This window comes from Acipenser ruthenus, chromosome 8, assembly GCF_902713425.1.
Source record: "Acipenser ruthenus chromosome 8, fAciRut3.2 maternal haplotype, whole genome shotgun sequence".
NCBI classification, from domain to species: Eukaryota; Metazoa; Chordata; class Actinopteri; order Acipenseriformes; family Acipenseridae; genus Acipenser; species Acipenser ruthenus.
The window spans coordinates 18,018,950-18,031,977 of record NC_081196.1 but is presented as its reverse complement, the minus strand read 5'-3'; the positions used below and the strand labels follow the sequence as shown (position 1 = coordinate 18,031,977).

General features: G+C 35.6%; 1 protein-coding gene across 1 annotated transcript in view; it reads left to right on the top strand.

Moving 5' to 3' along the window:
• Positions 1–13,028, top strand: part of LOC117407203 (multidrug resistance-associated protein 1-like) — a gene marked incomplete at its 5' end in the record, with an annotated part of 34,218 nt that overhangs the window by 5,133 nt on the left and 16,057 nt on the right. The window contains 13 exons of the mRNA XM_059028667.1: positions 1,781–2,035; positions 2,526–2,591; positions 2,962–3,099; positions 3,424–3,570; positions 3,823–3,907; positions 4,813–4,879; positions 5,049–5,175; positions 6,894–7,070; positions 7,398–7,565; positions 8,159–8,342; positions 8,497–8,548; positions 9,360–9,420; positions 10,380–10,599. Coding sequence (XP_058884650.1) covers positions 1,781–2,035; positions 2,526–2,591; positions 2,962–3,099; positions 3,424–3,570; positions 3,823–3,907; positions 4,813–4,879; positions 5,049–5,175; positions 6,894–7,070; positions 7,398–7,565; positions 8,159–8,342; positions 8,497–8,548; positions 9,360–9,420; positions 10,380–10,599 — 1,747 coding nt within the window. The remainder of the gene's footprint in view (positions 1–1,780; positions 2,036–2,525; positions 2,592–2,961; positions 3,100–3,423; positions 3,571–3,822; positions 3,908–4,812; positions 4,880–5,048; positions 5,176–6,893; positions 7,071–7,397; positions 7,566–8,158; positions 8,343–8,496; positions 8,549–9,359; positions 9,421–10,379; positions 10,600–13,028) is intronic.

Here is a 13,028-nt window from a genome sequence, read left to right as displayed (position 1 = left end):
CTTCACAGTTGAAACTGAGACTTGCTTACTTCTACCAGTGTTAAGCTGTGCTTGAAGCTGTTGTCCTGTGAGCCGCCTATCACACAAGCTGTTGACTCTCAGAAACTTGTCTTCTGATTCTGTTGTGGCTTTGGGTCTGCCAGACCTCTTCCTGTCAGAGTTTCCTCCAGTTTCCAAGTGCCTTTTGATGGTGTTGGAAACTGTACTCACTGACACCTTGGCTTTCTTTGCAATTTCTCTAAAGGAAAGACCTACACTTTTAAGGGTTATAATGGTCTGTCTGTCTTCCTTTGTTAATTGCCTTTTTCTCGCCATTATGAGAGCAATATACTACTTCCTGCAGTACAATACTGTCCAAATAATGCTTAAGAGGGTGTAGTAACAGTCTGTTCCAACACTGCTTTTATACAGACAGAGGGTTTGTAAGTAATCAACAAAAGTTGGGACACCTGTAGGAATTGTTAGCATCAACTTTCAAGGCTTAATTTACTTCCATTGCTGCAGAACAGCTGTAAGTTGTTAACCCATTACTTGTTCCCTGAAAAAGGCCTTTTTGTATAACTCTGAAATGTACATTATTTTTCAGTTTTTGGTAACCTAAACTTTTTTTTTTAACCTCTGGCAGTTTACCGCTTACCTTTGTACCATTTCAGGTTATTCACTGGACTTGAACTGCTTAAATTTCAATAAAAACTGGAAAAATGGGGGTGTTCTAAAACTTTTGACCGGTAGTGTACATAAATATGGCAATTTTGATGGTGTTCAGAATGAAACAGTAAAGAAAAAATAGACACACAAGCAAACAGAATGGTTTTGAATGTACTGCCAAAAAGGTACCCGTTTAGTTTGCAGTGAGATGCACAACATGGATTTTTTGAATATGGGGTGTCTAGCATTGTCACAACTTTATAAACGATTCTCCAGCTATATGCAAAAATGTGAGATATTGAGAGATGGATGAATGGACCGACAGACACATTCCTATATCCCCAGAATCTTATACTAATGTATGCTAAACAATGTTCATATCAAGTTTCATGACAATTGGACAAACAGTTCTTCAGATATATGGAAAATGTGGAAGCGTGACAGACGTACATTAAACCGCTTCCCCTTAAATACCCTTTGCACAGGATTTAATACATGTGGTTAAGGGAACTGGAAAATATCCTTCATTCCTGATTTTTCTAACTTAAAGGGGGGATGCATTATTACCAACTGCTTTGCATATCTTGGTTTATTGTTTTGATATCATTAATGATTTTAAAAACAGTACTATACTGTACTTTACAGTATTGTCCTTTGAACATTGCTCAGTATGTAGGACTGAGGTGCTAGCGGGCAGGTCCATGCCAACCTTGATTAAGACAAGCAGAAAAGAGCTTGTGCCATAGACATATTTATAGGTCGTGACAGGCCTAACAAATTTCATAATTGTAACTCCATACTGTAGGGTCAGTCTTAAATATGTTCATTGTACATTATATGATAACTAAAGTAGTAGTTAAACTCAATATTCGAGCAACAGGACTCCATGATTTCAAACATCATGAAAATATAAGTGACAGGGACAAATACTTACTAAAATGGCATTTGTATCCATAACTCCTCTAATGCAGCGTCATTGACAACAAATGAAAGAGCCTGTTTTAAATTGTGTGAGTTCAGAATTTTTTAAAAACAAGTTTAATTTTTGTTTTCTCTTAATTAGCTAATTCAAAATAGACTATTATTTGTTTGTCATTGTAATGAAATTAAATGAAAATATTGCTTGTTTTAGGCCTTAAACCTGGCAAACTGCTCTCGAAGGCAGTTCACGACTGGTGAAGTTGTAAATTTAATATCGGCGGACGCCCAGCAGCTGATGGATCTGGCTGTGAACCTGAACCTGCTTTGGTCAGCACCATTCCAGATCCTGTTGGCAGTCTTCTTCCTGTGGCAAGATCTGGGCCCCTCAGTGCTGGCTGGCATTGCGGTTCTAGTGCTTGTCATACCGTTGAATGCAGTGGTGGCTTCCAGAATGAAACAGCTGAAGGTAAGTGTAAGAAAGAACATAACATACCGTGTACAGGGTTTGTTACCAACATGGATCCTTTACAATGCATGAAAGGATGTTAATACACATTTATAAGTTACATGGCCTCACACTTACTGAAATTCTGTATTATATTGTAATTTAAATTATTTTTAAATTACAAAAAAAAAATAATGTTTGGCGAACCCCCATTTTTTGATTGGTTTCATTGTGAGTTTGAAATAAAATGGTCTTTGAACAAGAAAAAATGAACAATGTTTTAATGTTGGCATACAAACAGGCATGTTTTTTCATTGTTAAAAATAAGGACAAATAAGGAAAATAAGAACTTAATATTAGCATTAACCCTCACCTTCGGTTCTTGGGTTAGGCAATAGCTGTAGATATCAGAATACATGATGAACCATTCAGATCCAACATAACTGTATTCTCGTTTGGAAAACATGTATTTTATGATTTATTCATACTGTACTTACTCTCTCAACAACAGAAAAGTCAAATGAAGACCAAGGATCGACGGGTTAAACTGCTAAATGAAATTTTGCATGGAATTAAGGTACAGTAACACAAACATATTTGAATAGTTATTTTGTTTAACTTCTGAAATATAATCTGATATGTTTGGTGTTTTATGTCATTTGTTGATTAGATCATCTAACTGGCACCATTATTAATAGTAAAATACTGGAGCTATGCTGGCTTATACCCGTTCACTTGCTAAAAATGGTAATTCAAAAATCTGTCTTGATGTACTTCCCATGCTGATGTTTTTTATTAGCAATACATTGAGCTAATCTGTTTATTTCTAACAATGTTTAACTTATTTCCACCATGTTTTCTCTGCAGCAAGTTGGAAATAAAAAAGATACTGGTATAATAAAATTCAAAAGATGTAAGTTTCCATCTGGATGCTGTTGTTTGTTTAGATTCTGAAGCTGTATGCATGGGAGCCATCATTTCTTCAGAAGGTAGTGGACATTCGAGAAAGCGAAATGGAGGTGCTGAAATCTTCAGGATATTTGACTGCGTTTTCCATGCTGATGTTGACCTGTGTCCCTTTTTTGGTAGGGAACATTTTAAAGCTGTGCTTCATTTTTTAATCTTAATGTATTTTTTCAAATTGAAGTATTGTGTACCTGTTTTATTTTAACAAATGTAAATGACAGCTTGATTTTTCAAGCTTTCAGAACACTGTTTATTTTTAACTGTATACAGTAGCCTGATGTACACTGTTTGAAAGATGAGGGGAATGTAAAACAGCCTATATTTATTAATTGTGTGTCAACCAGTGCAGTTAATATAAGACTAGAACACAGTAAGTGATAGTTAATGTACCTAACTGTGGGTATACTGTCTTGTTATTTATTCCATTTACTCTTTCTTTGCAGGTTTCCTTGGCAACGTTTGGAGTCTTTGTATTGGCAGATGATGGGAATGTTTTAACTGCATCCAAAGTTTTTACATCAATCTCCTTGTTTAATATTTTGAGATTGCCACTATTTGACCTGCCAACTGTAATTTCTTCAGTTGTTCAGGTACAAACATATCCATATTCATGGGGAACTGTCTTCACAGTAAATAACTGGAGACTAGTGGGTTATTCAGTTTGTGTAGAGCACTCTGATTTGTGTATACAGAGCTAAATTATTCATCTGGGAGTGAGTGTAGTTGGATACAACCTTGCATTTTATTACAGTAAAATTGTTTTATGCTGTTTAAAAATTCAACATGGGTATAAATTAAATACTGTATTTATGATTAAATACTGTATTTATGTAATCTCTTAGACAAAGGTGTCTCTCAGTCGACTGGAGAACTTCCTCAGTGGAGAAGAACTTAAACTGCGAGATGTTCAGACTGAATACCTTGGAGGTAGGTAGGAATTTGTAGAAGAATAATTTTCTGATTCTTACTTTAATGCATTTTGAGAGCAGGTTTACAGTTAATTTGTATGTAAAAAAAAAATAATAATTTAAATATGCTTCAGATGAAAACCAATCTGTAATGCTATTACTTCATGGAAGTGTGTCTTTGGCGACTTTGTTTATTGTGTCTGTACTGTTTTTTCCTGACATGCACACTTTTATAATGTATAACTACTGTATGGCATATTTTGCTTTGTAGTTAATTCAGTGCGGTAAAGTCAATAGAGCTTTGATTACTTTTTTCAAATGAACGGATATTCTAATACTTGTTTGAATTTTGAACAGATATCCGAACATGAAAATACCATGTTAGTCTCAGCACTATTATGAACAGAGTAGTCTGTCGCGTATTCCAACTGTGGTGGGACCAGAGCAAGGGCGGATATGTAAAAAGTCTGATAAATGAATCCTGTTTTAAATACCATTATACACAGCTGTAACAATTAATATATTCACACAATTATTGTTATATAATATATTGTTAATAATTACAGTTTTTATTAAGGAGCTCCCCTAAATGCCTTTTTTAGAAAGATACAGGGTATTAATGCTTGTGACAAAGTAGCCATCTGCCATTTCGGCGTGTGCATTCGCTGCTGAGTGACGGGCAGGAGATCGAGAGGTTGAAGTTGATACACTCCGCAGGCGTACAGGATTTATTTACATATCAACACACTGACCTGAGTTCATACAACACAGTGTACGAAAACTTTGGTGGGATCTACAGTCTCTGAACTAATCTTCTCTGTTGAATAATAAACAAACGTCTTACTGATGGATTATTGTATATTGTAATTATAATGCTGCCATTTTTATGACAGAGGTTATATTAATGTTTTTTTTTTCCTATAGGCCATGCTGTAGGATTCACTGGAGCTTCCTTTCGTTGGGATAAGACTGGACGTCCAGCTTTAAGAGAGTAAGTGGGAGTAAAAGTGACACCAGCAATAATGTCAGTAACATCAGTGGTACAAAAATGTCATTTAAACCATTAGTATGCAGTAATTTAAAATGTCCACATATTTAGAATAATTAAAATATCAACCTGAAACACCCACAATAAGTAGTGAGTACTTTCTTTTTTTTAGTCTGAATATGAAAATACCAGATGGATCTCTGGTTGCAGTGGTGGGCCAGGTTGGTGCTGGAAAATCATCCCTTCTGTCTTCTATCCTTGGGGAGATGGAAAAGGTTGAAGGCCTCGTCCAGAGAAAGGTCAGCTTTAGTACTAGGCCGTGCATTTCACTATAATTCTCTACAATTCAGCAACATTTTCTAATAATCTTGACCCATTCCAACCTTCTGTATTTGGTTTATGTCATAATTGATATAGGATCATGTTTTCTTAACAATCTTGATGTAGACACTTTATACAGTTCTTCTGATTATCCAAACTGAATTTTTGAGCACTTGTTATTCGAACGGCTACCTGGCAACCAGCCGTGCAATATTGTCATAAAAACACTGCACTAGCCAGACCTTTGATCTCCATACCTGATATTTACTGTACATTCCTGTATATTACAGTATACAGTTAAAGGCTGTAGGCTGTAAGCTTCTGTGTGTGCCGGTTACAATAACACATGCAAATGAGTAAGCCTGGGTTAGTCCACTTCTACTTATGCCAATATCAGGGCTCTAAATTGGCAAAGAAAAAAAGACAAGTCCAAAAGTTCCATCAGTTCAATACATTTGTTCAGGGTACCAAGACCACTAAACCTATGTCAAGGCCCAAGTGTAGGATGTATAATTTTGCAAAGGATTCATATATAAAACTAATTATTGGCTACAGAAAGAAACAACGCAGTATAACTTAATATTAACTATTTATTTGTTCAGAAAATTATGTTTTTATTTTGGCAAAAGCTGCCTCTGTACATTTTGTAATTGTAGGAACTAACCTGTGTGGCTACTTGCTTCTGTGCCAACTGTGTTTTGATTAAAAGCAAAATTAATTCTAACAGCAGCGACCCTAAAGCCGGATTCACAAAGAGCAAGATTACCGTACCATTATAAAGTTTTGTATTTGTTCCTATCCTGATAAAAACACAAGCATCAATCAAGACTTTAGACATACATTAATGTTTAAAGCTAGAGATAATGTAAAGGTACAATAAAGTAAAATGCCAAAAAGAGGTATGTCCATTTGTTTACTCTCTTTATTGTACGCTGCAAGTGTAAAAGGTTCCCTGTTTGATAACTGTATTGTAATAACCAGCTCCTCCGCCCCTGCTCCTATGGATCGGCTACTCTTTTTTACAGTAAGCACCTCCACCTCCACAATTTCACTGGAACATCACTGAGGCAGCACAGCGAGCAATTTAACGCATGGCCGACAGAGAGGTGACAAGATCTCTGACCGGGAAATTACACCTCCCTACTGGCAATATATTAAACATTACTAAACTACTGACTGGAAGAAGTTATCAAGTTTTGCAAAACATTTTTGTAGATTGTGGAAGGCCTTCTATTTTTTTCAGGACTCTTTTCTGAGGTGTTTCTTTCCCCCGCTGATATGACTTAACCACATAAATCATGTAATCATGTTATTGTTTGGATCCAAGCACGTCCTAATTTGCTGTGTACAGGCGTCTCTAGTTGCTATAGTGGAAAGGGCTCTGCGGCCATAATTGCTGTGAACAGACATACATTTTGATGGGTATTGCGGCAATTGAGAAGGGCACCCACAACAATTGCGGCATGGCCACCATTAATTTTGAGCCCTGCGATATGCCCTCATATACAGACGTTTGCCGTCCTATAAACCTGTAATATATGCCTTTCTATTTTAACTAAGAATATTAAAATATTAAATATTTGGCATACCTATTAATTTGATTGTATTTTCAAAGAAGATACCATGATTTGTTTGTTGTCTTACATTTTTGTGTTGCTTGTTGATACTAATGAGCTGATTTGCTTTCAATGTACAGGGTTCGGTGGCATATGTTTCCCAGCAGGCTTGGATTCAGAATGCCACCTTACAAGAAAATATTCTCTTTGGCTCAGAAATGAATGAGAAGCTGTACCACGCGGTGTTGGAGGCATGCTGTCTCCTGCCCGACATTGAACTTCTGCAAGACGGGGACCAAACAGAAATTGGAGAGAGGGTTAGTATGGAAGAAAATTATATCATAGATATTTTTTGGTGATATTAAACACTTAAAATGCAACTTAGTATTTGTAGGACATATCTGAGTTACCATATGTATTCTGCTTGTTTTATGCATTGCTTTGTGTCATATTGTTTTTCAGTCATCACATCCTGGTACTCTGGATGTGATGACTGAAATACAATCTTAACCTACAGAGCACAGCTAGTTAGTTGTGTATAGTTATTAGCAAACCCCCTGTTTTACAGTAATGTCAACAACACTGTGTGTAATATGATTAGCTGTAAATAGGAGCTCATGTGCTTTTTCCGCCTGTGGTGACAGGGAGTGAATCTGAGCGGCGGGCAGAAGCAAAGAGTGAGCCTGGCGAGGGCTGTTTACAGTGGCGCTGACATCTACCTGCTGGATGATCCCTTGTCAGCTGTTGATGTGCACGTTGGAAGACAACTTTTGGACCGAGTGATTGGACCCACTGGACTCATGAACAGCAAAGTATGTGGGGGAAACACGATCTTGAAATACTGTATAAAACCTAGTAAAAAAATAATAATCCTGCAGTGATGCTTTTTCACTTATTGCTAAGATACAAATAAAAAAAGACTCCTTAAAAATGGTGAATGAAACATACAAATGGTCCTAATGGCAAAGCGTTTTTAAAAGAGTTTGACAGTTTAAGAAAAAGGGTCTCACACATGAAACAGTTCTAGAAATGTTTCAAATCACTGTTTTTTATTTCTTCTCACAAGGCAAGGCAGCTGCGATGTTGACACGTCAACTTTCTTTGCAACAGCAGCATATAGTTGGTGCGGCTCAGTGTACGTTAGGCTTACATTTGTAGATGTTTGTTTAGTGGAGACAAGTCACGATGATCTACTTTCTCATGTTACGGATCACTGGACTGTATTTTGAATTGGTTTGTTAAAGGTCTATACTGTAAGGCGTACTCATTTTTCTGATGACTCAAGGGATCATTCTTGAGGCAGATTTACCGCACACTTCCACTCCCAAACTCCCTGGCAGGTTTTTCTAACCACTGTAAGGCACCAGATTGAGCACACACTGAAAACAGCCTCTGTGTTTTTTAGACATGCATTTTAGTGACCCACAGCCCTGCAGTTTTACCTCTTGCTGACATGATAGTGGTAATGGAAGATGGCAAGATAATTGAAATGGGATCCTATCAGAAACTACTGTCTGACAGGCAGAAGTTTGCAGAATTCCTTCAAGTTTATTGCCAAGAAACTAAAGGCAGCCGCTCCAGTGCTGAAGGTATGTTTTTCATGACCTGTACGGGTTTTGTATTAAATTTAGGTTATGTAGTGCATATAAAGGACTTCACTGCTTAACTAATGTATTCTTCTGAAGAATTATGGTATGACTGGGTGTTGTAAATATCTAACATACGCATTTTTTTTCTTCATAGAAAATACAGGAAAACTGAAAAGCAGCACAATCTTAAAAGAAATATCGAAAGGGTAAGTCTGAACAGACAGGTAGTTAAGAGTAGACATGGATTCGTTATTTTCCATTTATTATACAGGTATTATACTGTACAGACACTACAGTTGTATATTTGTATAATGCAGACCTGGGTCTAGGATATGGTAACTTTTCTATCCTAATAACTCTAATTAAAAAGTAAGTACCCTTTTAATACATTTTACACTGCCATTACTAATGTATGGTGTTTACAGTAATTCTGAGTGGTTATGTTGTTCTGTTGCTCCCATATTGAGTTCTACTCATTTATCTGTAAATCTGTCTTTACCTGGCCTTGAGCTTGTCTAGAGTAGCAGCCTGGCACTGAACAGCCTTCCTTATTCCATTCAAATCACGTGACAAGGGGACCGTTCGACTCTGCATCATTTGAATGGTATGAACAGGCTGTTTGTCCCAGCACTTAGGAATCCTCAGAGAAGCTCAAAGCAAGGGGTAAAAGCATATTTACAAACACATGATGATAACTTATTATTGGAGCAACATAACCTAGAAATGCTCTGAATGAAACAAATCGCCATATAGCAGTAAAGGAAATATAAAAACCCATTTAAATGACATTTTAAGCTACATGTTTACAGGTGTATGTTATGTATAATAATAATAATAATAATAATAATAATAATAATAATAATAAACTATTTGAGCAACATTTGAAGATACTGTGTATTTCTTTTGGGTTGTCCAAAACAGTTTAAAAATAAAGAAAGAGTTGAGCGTTTATACTAATTATTATTTCATTAAAATTTATTCTGAGTTGTTCTCTAATTTTTTATTTTTTTATTCCAGGCGCTCTGAAGAAAAGCAAGGCCAGCGTGTAATGAATAAGGAAAAAGTTGCAACTGGAAATGTATGCAAAATAAATTCTCCTTCCCTCGTCTTCTCAGCACGTTAAAGCATACACAAACATATCTTGACTTTTGTATAGACAGAAGCTTCCAAAAATGTAATGGAGGCATATATATGAGTGAATAGAAGTAAAATACCTTTAGTAGTATCAGCATTGTAGCATGTGTTTTTTTAATTGTTAGTTGTAGCGTATTTTGAAAACTGTTATATCTTTTGATACTCCTGTATATGTCTTGTTTTTGTAAAGCATTAGTGGAAGTAAGGTCTTGTCTTGCATGTTAGGAGTTAAGCTACAAAAACACAATGTTACACAATGAGTTACTAAAGCACTGTCTTAATACAAATGTAACAGACCTATAATCCAGTTTATAAGATTAATAGATTAATACTGTATACTGACGTAAAAAAAGACCTCACATTTCAATGGAAAATCCATTCCTTGCAGAATAATTTTAAGTAATACAAATGTACTTTCTGCATGCATGGATTAATGAATATCCAATTACCAAGCTCTCCCCATCTTGACTTTTGCGACCCCTTTATGTATTTTCATTATGAAGGATTATTCTGCCGTGAGCACATAATAGCATAAAACCTGCATGTATAAATTAGACTTACACTGTTGTGGTGATACCTACAGACAGTATCACACATTTACATTCATTGCAGTTACTTTATTTGCTTGTGATTTACCTTTTCCACAGTTTTCAGTTGGGGGTCCCAATTCAAAATTGTATTTAAAAGGGGTCCCCCAAACAAAAAAAAAAGGTTTGATAACCTCTGCTTTATCAGTGTATACAGTGTGTTCTAAGTCTGCTAACGTGATCATATTTCAAAACTGAACCTCATGAAATGATTTCAGTTTATCAGAATTATTCAGAGTATCAAAATCAAACTATTGAGAGTATCAGAATCTAGGAGTTGCACAGCCCTAGTTTATTTTCTTTACCCTTTTTTCAGGTTAAAGGATCTGTTATCAAGAAATACCTACAATCCTTTGGGTGGATGTGGGTTCTTCTCACTATAGGTGCCTATGTAGGCCAGAATATCATTTCAGTGGGACAGAACTGGCTGCTTAGCACCTGGACATCAGAGGCCAAACAGGTGCAGGATCTGGCTGAATGGAAGGATCTCAGGAACTCAAGACTCACCATCTATGGACTAATGGGTCTCATGCAAGGTAAAATGTATGGGGGGGGAAACAAACGTGTAAATCTTGGGAATAGTCTGGGACATCATGAAGACAGTTGTAACAGTCTACTATCAAAAACTATGCCCTACCTATTGCCAATCACCTTTTCAAATAGAGTGTTTGTAATCAGTTTGTTAGTGTATGCATACAGCATTTAGCACGAATAGCTTGTAATTAAATGTACTGTAAATGAGTAGGGACAAGAACATAACACAGGTAATTTACTCAAACTGACTTACCAAATAAGGGCTGCACTTAAATTAATCTAAAGAATAAGTAAGTTATTAACAAATAGCTGATTACCTAATGCGATAAAAATTGGACAATTAAACGATAAAGTGTTTTATTGTTGGGGGGGAGGGGTAGTATCTAAAAATGTGAAAAGTAGACTGTGACAAATCGCATGGCATATATCAGTATCCATCTTCATGCACTTTAAAAGAAAAGCAACACAGAAAAATGATTACTGTAACAGTTTTTGCTTTAATAAAATAATATATATGGATAGATTTGGGAAAAAAAGGTTAATGTAGTTACAGTAGAACCTCAGAATTACCTGCTCACTGGTAAATCCATCTCAGTTATATATGTGAGCAGGAGGATGATGGGAAATGTAGTTCTGAGAGGTCCATGCAGGTACATGTGAAACCATCTTGTGGCAGGGAATGCAATTTAAAAGTTTAAAAAAGTGATCAAAATGTAAACAAAAAAAAAACAGTAAAACAATACACACACCTTACTTAAACAGTTGTAGCAACACATGGGAACATGTAACACAATACAAAAGGTCCTTATGCACCCTTTAAAACCATTTTTAGTTACACACATTTCAGACTTACAAACAACCTCCATTCCCAAGGTGTTTGTAACTCTTAGGTTCTACTGTATCAGAATCTGCCATTAATCTTGGATTACTTCAGATAGGCTTCAAAAGACATGACAGAACATAAATATATAGTGGGATAAATGAAGATAATATTGGCAGTAGTATGACAGTTGGTTTATTAAAATAGCAGACAGAAGCATTAAATACAGTAAATTTCAATTTGGAACATAATTTTTTGTAATTATCACTGGAAAAACTAGACAACTGCAAGTTACAGGAAGATCTAAAGTTATTTTACCATTGTAGCATTTTCGTGCATATTAGATTTTAAAAATGTCACTGGGTTTATCTGATATTAATGAGACTTGTAATAACCTATGTGTTAGCCCTTACTAGCAGTCTAGTATTTGGACAAATAAAAAACTGATGGGTTCCATAAAAGGGTTTCTAAACATTGCATCTGAAAACTGCAGTAGTCTACCAATACATTTACCACCTGCTCCATATAAAACACAATTGGGGCAGTTTTTATACATTTTCTTTGTGAAAAAGGAAATGGATATTGCACAAAAAAGGGCTCCAAGTTTTGTTTTAGCATTTACAGGAGAGAAAAATGCAGGAGATGCTTCACAATAGAATTTAGAACTAATCTTTTTTGGGATGTAATTTCCATCTCTGTAGATAGAGTGTATGTTAGTGCTGAATGGTAGGGAAGTTCGAGGAAGAAAAGGAAAATGTAATAATTAACCAATGTATAATACAAAACCTTAACCATTAGTCATAATTACCTTACAGTTGAAAAGATCATTGAAAATAACATTCAGAATTGTAAGTCAATTTTTTGCTGCTCATCTACAGGCATAAATGTGCCTCGCTACTGATGGACTGTTTCCATGAGAAATTAGGCCATTATAATTACATTGATAACTTGGTTAGAAAGCTCAATACTAATTATAATTTGGGGTATTTATTATATCCAGTCTTATTAAAAAAATATATCTATTAAGAAATTGATTTGAAAGTGTCATCTAATCATTTGGACTTATGTAATGAGTGAATTGTTTCCATGACATTTTTACAATGTTTTCTATTCGTGATCTCTGTAATCATTATGAGGGAGCTGTTTCTTTTTACTACATAGTTTGTGTTCAGGTATTTCTAGTTGACTGCAGGTCCTTATAGGAGTGCCACCCAAGGTTTTGATCAATTTTCTTACCTCATATTATATTATAGTGGGGCAGGTAATCAGGCGTTTCATTTATTTCTAAAGAACTGCTGGTCTAATTTTGATAACCTATTTTAACTTTTGAGTATATCATAAGCTGGGGGTAAATGGAGTCTACCAAACCAGAAATAAACAAGTCAGACATTTCATTTAGGGGCTTGTACTTACCAAATAATTCTTACCTTGTGTGCAATTCCATAGATCTCAATGTGCATTGTGAAAGAAATACATCTTTTTTATTTTAAAACAAGATGTATGGGACACTGTTACACTGTTTGCTAGCCATACTTTTAGTTCTGTTCGCACTTCCGTGGTCATTTTCCCTGGAAGATGGAATTGTCCCAACTCCTTTAACACTTTCATTCC